The following is a 13,724-nucleotide window of genomic DNA, read 5'->3' as shown; positions in this document are numbered from 1 at the left end:
GCAGTTCTTATGATTATTGCCCAGTGCAATGTTGCTTATTTGGGATGTAATTTCAATAAATTTTGTTGTATTTGTCATTACTCATGATTCTTATGTTTGAAAGTTGGATTTTTATACTAACAACTATCACTTAATTTGATTATTCCTCACAAGAAACACTGTGAATAGCTAGCCTGTTAATGTGTTTTCTTTTTTTCAAAAACATATCAACATTTTTTTTTTTTTTTTTTTTTTTTTTATTTACTGACCATTAATGAATATAAAAGTTGTAAGTAGACAGGGATTGGATATACATACATTAGTTATTAATGTTGATTATTCCCTAGGAATCTTTCTACTTAATGAGTTAACTATATATATTCATCTGTTGAAAAACAACTTCCATAACAGTGAATATTTAGAAGGTTATGCAAAGAAACTGATTAAGACTTTCATAGAAATCCAACCCACACTCACAGAAAAAATCGTGGATCACATACAAGAGGAAATAAAAACTTATTCAGATATAGCAAGCATACAAAACAGAAGTGAGAAAAGCAGGATACATTCACTTCACAGTGAATCAAATTTCCTTCTGTGGATTCGGAAAAGGCTGCCTATATACATAATGTTGAAAGACCATGAAGCTTCGCTAAGTGGTGCATTATTATAAAAATGGTTAGGCATTAAATTTAATAATATTTTTTTAAATAAAAATAAAAACAATATAAATGCATATACTTTTAAAAACAAATAAAATTCTCAGTCAGATCATTCAGTCTATTCAGGGTTTCCAATTTTCTGCCTTTTTGTTAAGAAGGCATTATGATAGATTGGCTTAATGGCATATTGCGTTCAATTTCGTCGTCAATCCATATAGACAGTCGTTTTTCCATTTCCTCTATAATGTTATTTCTAGAACGGGTAATTCTAGTTGCAGAGCTTGACGTAGTTGCAGTTGCCGATGACAGTATTTTTTCTTTATTCTTAAGAATTGTTTTTATTGTTGAAGTTGCCAAAATCAATGCAGCGCTAATTTGAGATTGACGTTCACCAGAATCTAATCTTCTAATCACTTGCATTTGAGTTTCCAGTGAAATGCTTTTTCTGGTTGCTTTCTTTTCTTGTTTTTTATTATCACCCATGATAAAAACTAAAGATCATAATATTTGTCACTGTATTAATCGTTATAGTATTATACAAATTTAAACTTACAATAATGTCAACAAATGTTTTAAATGATAAAAATGCATCCACCAAGCAAGAAACACAACTACACTGTTTCAGATATGTTATTTGGAAACTTAGCGCTGCGCACAATTTCAGAGAATCCCTGGGTTGAAATAAAAGAGCACTAAACCGAAACAGCGTTAAGCGGGGTCTTACTGTACTATGCGTTCTCAAGGAAGATTTAGAAATGGTTTTACACCATCTAGCCACATCTCATTAAGCAAAGATACAGTGTGATGACAAACTGATGAGAAGGCTAAACATGCTGAAGATTCCTTATGCAATCTTTTGATACCCACCGAATTTTCTTTTCAGGATGATGAATCAACCTTACCAAGTACTAATGAGGCTTTACTGTTAGCATATGTTCGGTTTTTAAAGAAAGGAAAAATTATTCAAGAGATGCTTTTTGCAAAAAACCTGATTGCAGATACTAAAGGTACTATTTAAAATACTGTCAAGGATTATTTTAGAGAGAAAAGTATTCCTTTTGCAAATATTATGTCTATTGCCACCAATGGAACTCATGCACAAATGGGTCGTCATCATGGGTTCATTGTCCTTTTGAAGAAAGAGCTACCAAGCATTTTAGCTGATTACTGCATGACTCATAGACAGCATTTAGTTGCAGAAAGTCTCAGCGACCGTTTACATCAGTCATTACGATATGTGATCTCTGCTGTAAACAAAATTTACAATAATGCTCTCAATGAACGATTATTTGAACAGCTGGGTAATGACAAGGATACGGAATTCAATCGTTTGTTTCTACAAACCGAGGTTTGTTGGTTCTCCAAAGGTGCCTGCCTCAATAGGCTTTGAAATCTTTGACTCTGTACATGAGTAAAGATTTAGCTCTGAAAGATAAATTGCTACAATTCAACACTGATGTTGTTTACATGACCAATTTATTTGCAAAATTAAGTGGAATTAATTTTTAGCTTCAAGACAAAGAGCTCAATTTGATCACAAAAAAATCTTTTACTTCTGCCTTCATAAGCTCACTCTGTGGAAGTAGAATTTTGGTCGCAACTACGTCACCCCTCACCTCTATCCAGGATTGTATACTATCGTCAAAAAATTTTTAATTGCCTTGCCTGCCTCCTACCTTGTGGAAATGAGGATTCAGTGCTCTGACTGATCTAATTACAAAAAACAGAAGTCAACTCTAAATCACGGGAAGAGGGGACTTGCACCTTCATTTGTCTAAAAATGTAATTTACAAATTTTTGAAAAATTACAATTTTTCTGCATATGAAGGTAATTTTGGACCTCAATGCATAAATAGGCTTTAAAAAACATATCCTTACATGTGTTAATATAAATTAAATACAGTATTTTACAGTCATTTTTAAGAAACTATATTTAGAGCAAGAATTTTCATAAGTAGTAGTGATATTAACTTTCTGCTAAATTTCCCTTTCACCAGTAACCACGAAGTCATATACAAAGACTATAATTTATAAATTAAAAAACTGGTACTAAAATGCCGAAAATTCTCAGATACATAATATGTATATCCTTCAAATGAAGGCTAATCTAGGGTGTGCAAAAAATATTTCTGGAGGCTCTATAAAATAGTAATACTACAAGTTAATGTAAAAATCACGCTGTTAGTTACCTGATCCACTGTGAACACTTCCATCACGTACAAAGTTTTTGCAGGTACTGTTGTTGTCATTAGTATAATTAAATGGCAAAGGCAAAAACCCAGTGTTCTGAGGGATATAGCTACCAGAGTAAGGCAATTGATTTCCCCATGGAGATGGGCCAGAAGGAGGTGGCAAAGGTCCTAATGTGTCCCTGTCAGCTTCACTGACAGAATCATCTTCATTTAGTTTCAAAGCAGCAATATCTAATGAAATAGAAATAAATAAACAGATGAACACTATATACACAATAATTAAACGTATAATGATAATATAAATTGTAACAATTGCTCATAAATTACAAGATATAACATGGTGAAACCTTTGTAAATGATTAATGACACACATAATAACCAATACATTTGAGAGGGGGGAAGATCAGCATTATAATATTAATAATGATCATGGAAAATAATATATAATTATACATTATAGCTTTGTAAGCCTAAGCAGTAATGAGGCCTTGCTTACAAAAACAAAGGTTTTCAACGATTTCAAATCCTTCATCAAAATATTGTTACGTTATTTTCTTCCTTCACGTATGTGGATTTGGAGTGAATAACTATGACACTACTTGATGAAGTATCGAAACCCACTTTATTGGCCAGTATTGTCAGGACAGCTCCAAAACATGTTTACAGTCATCGATGAACTACTATATACATGCTGACACAATCAGCGACACAGTCTCCAGGTTATCAGGCTATCACGGTGGAGACAGCTTCACGGCAAAGCACTAGAGTACAGCTCCTGACTCTGCTTGGTCGTTCTCGGAACTCCACGTACTCTCGAGACTTTCCACGCTACAACTCGCAATGACTCGACGACACACAGAGCACAGCTCGCGACTCTTCGGTTCAGTCGTTCCCAGAGCTCAACACGCTCTCTCAACGATGCACTAACCATGATACACTACGAAACTCTTTCGATGCACTCGACGACCTACTCGGCACTCACTGGCTGGCTGTCAACTCGATCGACTCCGCAGGGATTGACTCGCTAGACGAGACACCAACTCGAAACTAACTCGCACTCTAGACGAGGCACACACACTCGTCCTCTCGATGAAGCACTCACTAACACACACTCACTGACTACAGACCTGCAGGGTTTATATAGCTTATATAGCTTTCGGCTTGTGTTCGAGAACATTCTGGGCTAAACCAGTAAGAATTCGTTCCAGAAGGTTCTCCATCCGTCCATGGGATATCGCCAATTTTGTCGCCAAATGGGCAATTTCTCACCAAATGTGGCAACCCTAAACCTGCTTTGCGGGGAAGCTATCTTACCGCGCTGTACATTTCGTAACAATATATATATCAAGACCAATAATAGGAATATCAGTCTCTTCATATTTTATGAATAACTTCACAGGACTTTTGAACTGCATTTATTTATTCTTTGTGGCTGATAACATTGAGCTGTTTACACATACTCATAGCAGGAAGTAAAGAAAAAAAGCTTTCATATGATCATGGCAAAGGAAAATATGATAAAACATGCTGTTAGATGCTCTATCTTCTTGATTTGTCATGTGAGAAAATCAAATTATCCATCAAGAAGATGCAGTTTAACACAAAAATAAGATGTATAAAAGTGTTACAATGTAAATTTAATACATGACTTTTATGATAAGGGATATTTTACTAAATATAATGTTAAAAATAATTATATTATATAGGCAACTGTTTTGCTGAAAAAAAATATGAAATGCTTTCTTTTGTTAATGTTACAGAAACACATTAGCATTAAAAAAACAAAACATAGAAGTCCCTAATGTTTTAATAGCATAAACAGTACAACATAACTGCCACACGTTCTGTTTTGCTTATATGAAGCACACAGCTAAAAAACCAGGAATAGCATTTAACAGTCTTAAATACCCTCCCCTTAAAAATTACATTATTAAATTTCATTTTTGTTGTCTAGTACAGAATATAGTAACAAATGCAGTAGAATTGTTATAATGCTCATTTTACAAGAAAATCTTTGCATCAATTGCATAGTGCTTTCATGTTTTGAAGCTTAGAAATGGATGGGATTTTACTGATAAAACAAATAATAAGTTATGTCTCCTAGGTATTAAAATTGCTTTAAATTTCATTGATCATCATGTTCTTTAATTATCCACACGGAAGATGAAAATAGTTTGGAATTCAGAGTGTTCTTCTTTATATGAAGATACTATATAAAATTAAATTGAAAGACTAATTCTCATGAGTCTGTAAGATTCATCATTGTTCCTTTCATAATTATTGCATATATAGCTAAAAACTGGTAAATATTTAGCATTTAACTGGCATGGCTTAAGAGCTCAATTCAGATACCTTGTTTTACATAAGATTTTTTTATGTACCTGGAATTATATCATGAGTCTTGCTATCTTCTTTATTTTAAATGAAAATATTAAGCACAGTTTCTCATAAAACCATTAATCTTTCATAAGTGATTGCATATTTAAAAAGTATTTAAAAAATTAATGTTATTTAAAGGTTCGTAGGACCCAAATTAATTTTTTTCATAACACTAAAAGGCAAAATTTAGCATTAATAATAATATATTACATAATTATAATAGATAAAAAATTAAATATATAATAAATTAAAAGCAATGCCAATTTTTTTTAATGCTACCATATTTTAAAACTGGATCAAGATCTTATAAACTCAAGCCTGATTCAAAGCTTCCATTTCACTATTGCATAAATATGCTTTGAATAACTATCAAATTTTGGAATATCTGCTTCAGAACAATTTCAGTAATTAATAAAATTAGATTAAAAAGTGTAAGCTTACTTGAAGTGAGATCTCCAAAGGCATAGTAACATTGCTCTGAGAAAGTAATTTTATTTACAGTGTGACGTATATATCCAGCCTTCAGTAGCAAAGTTGCATATTTTTTGGCATCCTTCCTATCTTGGAAACCTTGCACATGATTGAAAAGCCAGTCTACAACATCCGCTCCTAAAATCAAAAGTAAAATATGTTTATTCATTTTAATATTTTAAAGCTAAGTTTATAAAAACAGCATAATTATTACAATTTTATGGATCTGAAATAAAATTCGGCAATTTATACCTATGAAAGAATTTGGTATTAGAAGTTTCAGCCACAATCTATCTTTTACTTCCAAACCAGATTCAGGATTTGTCATAGCTTTAACAATGGACAGCATGTCTGATTCTACTGTTAAAGCATTTTCTTGGAATGGCCCTAAAACAATAAAGATTCATTATTTAATTTGTTTATACATTTGTTACATGAATTATCAAAATTTGTGAAAAAAAAACTTACTGTCAGATTCTGGTATTGAGCTGGTAATAGATGAACTAGTTGATGTCAAAGTGCTAACAGATGGTGGCCTCAATGGATATTCTGTTGCTAAAAAAAAGCATATCAAATTCAAAAATAATCAAAACACAATCTCTCTATTTTTTTCCTATTTTAAGTATAGAGTCACCCAAAAGTTCTGCATTTTTTCAAATTGAACCATATTTATTTCTAATTATTTTGTTACTGTTTATAAGGAATGATCTTGACTGAAGCAGATATACAAATATGGACTTTTTTGCTCAAGTTGCATAATTCCAGCAGTTGCTGCAGTATAATTTTTTTTCTTTTCAATGCAGTGCTAAGAATGAAGAACCAAAAGTTCATTTTCAACACATTAGGTTATTTTATTTTAAAAAGGGGGAAAAAATGCTAGTCAGCCTGCTTGTAAAACTTGTGTTGCAAATGGACAATAGTATGTCATATTACTGCTATAATTAGTTTCACAAGTATGCTAAAGAAAATTGCCTGGAATATGAAAGTATTATTAACTAATAATAAATACATTTAGAAGGATGACGACCTATTAAATGATATGTTAATTACTTATGGATTAAAAACTGAATTGCAAAATGCAATGGTATTTTGATGAATATAGGTAGGTACATTAAATGGTTACCTTAAACGAATGATTTTAATTTTTTTTTATTTCACTGCAAAATGACAAATAAGGTATTTAAGAAAGAAAAAAATGTTTTAAAAGATTTTGTTTTAATACAAGTATGTGAGGAATTTACTTTCATTCAACATGCACTGAACATGCGACTCTGTGGATTCTCGAGGTTACTGGAAACCAAAGATGCTAGAAACTTTCTTTGCCTTTCTAAAAGACCATCTGATTGGCAATGTGAAAACTGGCTTTACACCAGTTGTCCAAATGATGCTCACACGATACATGTTTCGCCAAGAAAGCGATCGCATACACCATTGGTGCGAAAACAGTTTTTTGGAGATCACACTATGAAATTCCCCAACTTCTCCAGATTTTGACTAAAATATTTAAATTTTTTGACTTTTTTGGTCAATTTTCAAATTCTCTGATTTTTCCCCGTTTTCCAGTTAGCGTGACAACCCTGACCTATTAAAAGAAGCCATTTCTGAAAATCCTATTACACAGTTTAGTAACAATCAGACAGACTAAATATTCTGAAAAGTACAGTACATCATCACCTTACAAAGACTAGAAATATAAGTCATTATAAATTGTTACACCAAATTAGACAATAAATTCAAAAGAATGCTGTTCCCAAATGGCAGTTTTAAAAGTAGAAATTGAAGTAAAGCACATAGAACTGACTAATCATTGAGCTGTTGTCTTCCATAATGACAGTGCTTGACTCCCATTTCGACGAGTGCCAGACAAAGACTTATAGAGTATAGCTGGAATGTTTTGTGTCACGCCCAGTATTCACCTTGGATTTTCACTTCACTGGAGTCTGCCCCCTTGGATTTTCACTTCTTCAGGACACTATAAAATTCTCAAAAGGGCTTCAAATTCACTTCTTTGGAGACTGTCAAAAAGCACGTGAATAACTTCTTAATGAATAAATCTGACTTCTTTTAAAAAGGGTATTTTTCAAGAGTTGGAAAAACAGTAAAAAGGACACGGGGAAAAAAAAAAAAAAAATCATGTTCAGGCGATTCAACAGAATTTTCTTGTTTTTTTTTTTTTTTTTCCCCTAAAATTAAATTACCAGAATCTTTAAGAAAGACAACAAGGGAAAAATTCATTATTTAATACATTCTCCTACAAAGCACTTAATGCCAATTTCAAATATATATTTAATAAAAGTTTTTCTTTCAAGATTACACGAGCTACAAGCAAACAAATTGGAAAGATTTCAAAAAAAGATAAATAAAAATAAGAAATATTAATAAATTAAATAAACAGATACTAAGTGAAAGATCGGAATCATCAGGACTCTGGAGATTCTGGATTTGGGATTTTTTCAGATATTACATTATAAGTTTAAACCTAGTAAGATGATATGTAGAAATTATAAAGTAAAAAATATGCAAAGTGATTTCTGTAATAATAAAGCATTTACGACCTTAATGGAATCAAAATTTATTGGAAAAAAAAAAAAGCAAAAAGCTGAACATCATTTGTTTGCTGTATCAAACATTTCTTTCAGTATAAGTTTATTTGCTTTGTTTTTTGTGCTAATGTTTTCTCTTTAATTCTACAGACAGACATAATTTCTTGTTCGGTTGCAAAGCTCAACTGTTCAAGTTCTTCAATTCCTGTGTTGAGAATTTCTACTAAATTATCAATAAAATTTTTTGCTTCTCAATAACCTCTCACTTTCTTCTGTATTGGTAGCAACATTTTTTAGAATTAGAACCATACCACAGATTTTGCTGTCCATTAGTTGATTATTGGAGTTATGTCATTGTAATGTAAAACTTCTGTTATAATATCTTCATTTATTACTACTTCTCCACATTTCTTTACAAATTCCATTAATTGGAAAATTTCCCTTTTTGTTAGCAATACTTGAAAACCTTCAAATCAGCTTTAATTCTTTCTCTGTAAGTTGCTACAGATAAATGTATATAAATATAAATGTTCGCATGGTACATACTTTAATGCAACTTTTCCTTTCTTTTACATCAATAAATAATAATTTTCTTCTCCAAATATAGAATTTTAAATATATTTCCTATGTACAATACAGATGTTATAACTATAATTTACATTAAACACCATCAAAATAAACAATTAATCCTATAGGGTGGGAAATGAAAACTTGACTTCCAGAAATATCTATACATGGACAACTCAGATTTACACAAAACACAGTTCAGTGCAACACAATGAAGTAATTTGTTCACTCTGATGTCTGTCTTTTTGCACCAGACCCCCTATGGTGCTGCCTGTTTCTTTTATGAATTAATTGTTGACAAATCCGACAATGAATCAAGGAGAAAATTAAAAAATGAGCAAGAATAGTGTCATCAATCTGTGTTTCTTCTGCTACAGAGTGCAAGGATAACTAGCTATATGAAAGCCTGACATAAATACTCCATATGAACTCTTCCATTTACTGATACTCGGTAAAATAATGTCTTAAAGGTAAAATAAAGTCAACCTTGTCTTCATTGACCACACTCAGAAACAGCTGGAAAACTTGCATATTAAGCTACAATGCCACCAAACTGATGGCCTTGCATATTGTTTGGATACTTAAATATCCTATGTGCTCATCTAATATGCTTGCACACACAATCATTTGAGAAGTTTTTACATGTGCATTTCGACAGAAATTTGCATGGTACAGCATTTTGTGTGCTAGGCAACACAGTTGATTTAGCCATAAGAGTTATGATAATAAGCACACACTGTTTAGACTAATTTAAATTGGGTGAGTTGAAAACTTAAGGTAAATTAATTTGGGTGAGTTGAAAACTTAAGGTACAATATCAATCAATGTTACAATAGCAGTAATGAAACATTATATGCAACATATAGTCTCCCTCCCATTACTAGGAAGACAACAAACATCCTCAAAGGCTTAAAGACTGTTGGTAGAGACAATAATATTTTAGGAAGAGTCATTTGAGATTAGGTTGTGGCAAAGTTTAAACATAAAGGCCAACAATGCAAATTCTTTCTTTTCTGTTTCATTTCACCATTATGTTTGCTTATCATACAATTTAGGTAGATTTAGTGGCAATAGGTTTTACAATAAAGTTAAAATTACACATTTTGGCTTGCCCATTGCCTTGTCATGTAATGTTTCACTCTCTCTATTGGCAACTTTAGCGTCGGCCTTGAACTGAATATTATACAAGAGAGTTGGTGTTGAAAAGTTGAAAGCTTGAATTTGTCACTGTTGCGCCTGCGCGCGCATTTCATAACTAGCGTCGGCGCATGCGTCTTGAGCTCTTGGAGTTTGTGACATGAGATTGTGAGCGAAGAGCGTGTGAGAGAATTCGTGGCTTCGAGTGGCCATGAACTATGTAAATTAATGAGAATTAAAGCGAGATATAATACAGTCCATTGTTCCTGAGTTTATTGAATTATAGTGTAGTGCCTGTGCAAAACATCGTGGTCCGTCATGGGCCAGAGATCTACGGATTAAGAATTATTTACAAGTAAGTCAGCAGTTTCGATTTAAGAATAAAGTGCCATTTTGTTATTTTGAGATACCGTGTAAGAGTTTTGAGAAAATTTATATACTGTGTTACTGTATTTAAGTAATTGAGAAGAATTACTTATTATCTTGTGTTATTTCATTAATAGTACAATGTTGATAAAAGGTGCACTTAAAGAGGATTTAAAGCTATTGGCTTTAGAACTGAATATAGAATTAAGTGAAAAGATAACTGTTACAGATTTAAATTTAGCGATTAAAAGTAGTGATGCTTTTAAATCCGATCCAAATTCGGTAATAGAGTTGGGTAATTCCATAGTAGAGCATCGTAAATCTGAAGAAGCTAAAGTATTACAGTTAGAACAAATTAAATTAGAGAGATGTAAAACAGAACTGGAAATTGCTCGATTGCGAGCTGAAACCAAAAGTGTTAATAACGATCAAAACGAAAATAAAGGAGAAAGTTCCGATTCCTTAGATTCTCTTATTAAAAGTATAAGAACACTAACATTGAAGGTTCCGAGTAAACCTGAAAACTGGAGTTATTTTTTCTCGTCTTTAGAAAGAGCTTTCGCGACAAAAAATGTGCCTGAGAAATCTAAAGCGGAAATATTGTTAAACTTGTTAGGGGAACGGGCTTCGAACATTATCGTGTATATTAGAGATGAGGAGCTAAGTGACTATGAAAAAGTAAAAGCTATTATTCTAAAAGAATTCGAACCTACACCACAAATTGTTTTAGAAAATTTTAAAAAGGCTCAACGCCTAAATGAGTGTACATGTGCAGTTCGTGTCGCGATTAACCACAAATTTCGAATATTACTTAAAATTGAGGAAAGTGTCTGATTTTGAAACTCTGAAGCAGTTAATAATATCAGACAAATTGTTTGAAACATTAGATCGAGAAACGTCAGCCCATATTTCTATAAGGCAAGCTGAAAGTTGGTTTCCGCCTCAACAAATGGCAAAGGAAGCAGATTTATTTTTCACATCTCGCGGAAAGTCCCTTGCCGCAAGTGTGGACAGTTTTCAAAAACTTCGCAACAATTACAAAACGTCGAGAAATGTTTCAAAGGTATTCCTCGCCGACGTAAAAGGATTAAAGTGTGTTCTTTGTGAGGAAAATCATTTTTTGGCAAAATGCCCAAATTTCTTGAGACAACCGGTGAATGATCGGGTTGAAATCATCAAAAGTCATAAATTATGCTTTAATTGCCTAGCATTAAACCATTCCGTCAAAAACTGCAAATCAAAGTTTTCGTGTTCCGTTTGTGGGAAAAGACACCACATGACATTGCATTTTCCAGTAGAAAATAAATCATCGAAAGAGAAGAAAAAAAATAAAAACGAAACAGCGAGTAGTTCCAGTGTGCTTTCCCCCCTAGCGCCAGACTTTCTGCCTAACAGCGGTAATACTCTACTTACAGCAACTAGTGTAAACAGATCCAGAAAAAGTGTTCTTCTGAGCATGGCTATTTGCTTTATTAGTGATGGTATGGGTAAGCTACATCCAGTCAAAACATTATTTGATGGCGGCAGTACTTCATCGTTTATAAGCAGAGACTGTGCGAATAAATTCAACTTTGATTATGAGAAGGTAAACATTGCGATTTCCGGATTAAATGATTCCTTGTTTACAATTTGAAAAAGAGTTTCGGCATGCATTAGCAATAAAGATAAAAGTTACATGAAACATTTAGACTTATTAGTAGTACCAAAAATTACGCAAGATTTGATTCCTTCAAGGAAAATTGATATTAAAATGCAGGATTTTTGTAACATAAAATTAGCTGATGAGAATTTTGATGTTCCAGAACGTATAGAGATGCTTTTAGAAGCTGAGGTTTTCTTTGAGATATTAAAATCTGAACAAATTCGATATGAAAACTCGAGTCTTATTTTACAAAACAGCGTGTTCGGGTTTATAGTGTCGGGAAGCGTTACATCAGAAGAACAGAGCCGCGTACATTGTGGGTTAATGAAAACATCTAATGACTTAGAACAAACAATGAGAAAATTTTGGGAAATAGAGAATGTTGAAATAGCCATTCCAAAAAATAAAGAAACAGCAATATGTGAAGAACATTATGTGCAAACTCATAAGCGGGATGAAAAAGGGAGATACATTGTAACAATGCCACTAAACGAAGATCCTATTTGCTTAGGAAATTCAAAGGATGTTGCCCTTGAGAGATTAAATTCCCTATGGAAAAGATTAGTTAAAGACCCTGAATATTTGAGTCTGTATCAGGATTTTTTAAAGGAATATGAAGAGCTAGGGCATATGACTGAGGTTAAAGAGAAAAATGAGCCTAGGGTAGTGTACTATATGCCACATCATGGGATATACCGACCTCAAAAAACAACAACTAAATTGAGAACAGTGTTTAATGCATCGTATTTAACATCAAATGGAATTTCGCTAAATTCTTTACAACGTAATGGAGGGGTTATTCAAGATGATCTCTTTTCAATCATGCTTAGATTTAGAAAGTACCCATTCGCATTTACGGCGGATATTAGAAGAATGTATAGAATGATTAAAATTAACCCTGAACAGAGATGCTTGCAGCGAATCCTGTGGAAAAAAGAAAATGATGCACCTGTGAAAATCTACGAGCTTAATACCGTGACTTACGGTACAGTTAGTGCGCCATACTTAGCTATGAGAACTCTTAAACAATTGTCGATTGATGAAGGTCCAAAATTTCCATTAGCTGCGCCAGTCTTACTTAAAAACTTTTATATGGATGATGTGCTTAGTGGAGCGGAATCTTTGAGTACAGCTAAGGAACTTAAATCTCAGTTAACTGCAATACTGAAGAGTGCAGGAATGACACTGCACAAGTGGTGCAGTAATCATGCTGAACTTGCGGAAGAAGATCACTCCTATTCCTTTCCTAATGAAGCAGAATCTACAACACTTGGAGTGGAGGTCTAGAAGAGACTGTTTCTGTTTTAGAGTGAAACTCGATAATGACATAGTTGTTACCAAACGACAAATATTGTCCACAATTGCAAGATTGTTTGACCCGATTGGTTTACTAAGGCCAATCATAAGTAAAGCCAAAATATTCCTCCAACGGTTGTGGTTGTTAAAGCTGAATTGGGATGAATCACTACCAAAAAATGAAGCTGATGAATGGAAGAAGTTCTCTACTGAACTGGAAGTTTTAAGTAAAATAGAAATTGAAAGGTTTATTCTTATTGCAGAAGTAGACTATGTGGAACTTCATGGATTTGCAGATGCCTCTGAGGTAGCATACGGAGCAACCATATATTGCAAGTGCCGTTCGAGAGATGGTGAAGTGAAGACAAGACTAGTGACCAGTAAATCCAGAGTCTCGCCTATTAAACGAGTTACTATTCCGAGACTGGAGCTTTGTGCGGCAGTCCTACTTGCAAGGTTGATGGTTAGAGTAATATCTGCATTAGAGATT

The 13,724-nt window shown here is 33.1% G+C and overlaps 1 protein-coding gene across 2 annotated transcripts in view; it reads right to left on the bottom strand.

The window, feature by feature from the left end:
- The window catches only part of LOC118183596 (segment polarity protein dishevelled homolog DVL-3-like), a 66,194-nt gene that overhangs the window by 5,857 nt on the left and 46,613 nt on the right, over positions 1 to 13,724 (bottom strand). For both annotated transcript variants that reach the window (XM_085816498.1, XM_085816499.1), the window contains exons 14-17: positions 6,152 to 6,238; positions 5,936 to 6,070; positions 5,654 to 5,821; positions 2,831 to 3,064 (exon numbers count right to left, since the gene is read on the bottom strand). In XM_085816498.1, coding sequence (XP_085672624.1) covers positions 2,831 to 3,064; positions 5,654 to 5,821; positions 5,936 to 6,070; positions 6,152 to 6,238 — 624 coding nt within the window. The remainder of the gene's footprint in view (positions 1 to 2,830; positions 3,065 to 5,653; positions 5,822 to 5,935; positions 6,071 to 6,151; positions 6,239 to 13,724) is intronic.

The sequence above is a fragment of the Stegodyphus dumicola genome, chromosome 5 (genome assembly GCF_044657685.1).
Source record: "Stegodyphus dumicola isolate Sdum_Otavi_A_Nest chromosome 5, ASM4465768v1".
NCBI classification, from domain to species: domain Eukaryota; kingdom Metazoa; phylum Arthropoda; class Arachnida; order Araneae; family Eresidae; genus Stegodyphus; species Stegodyphus dumicola.
This window is presented reverse-complemented; position numbering and strand designations above follow the sequence as displayed.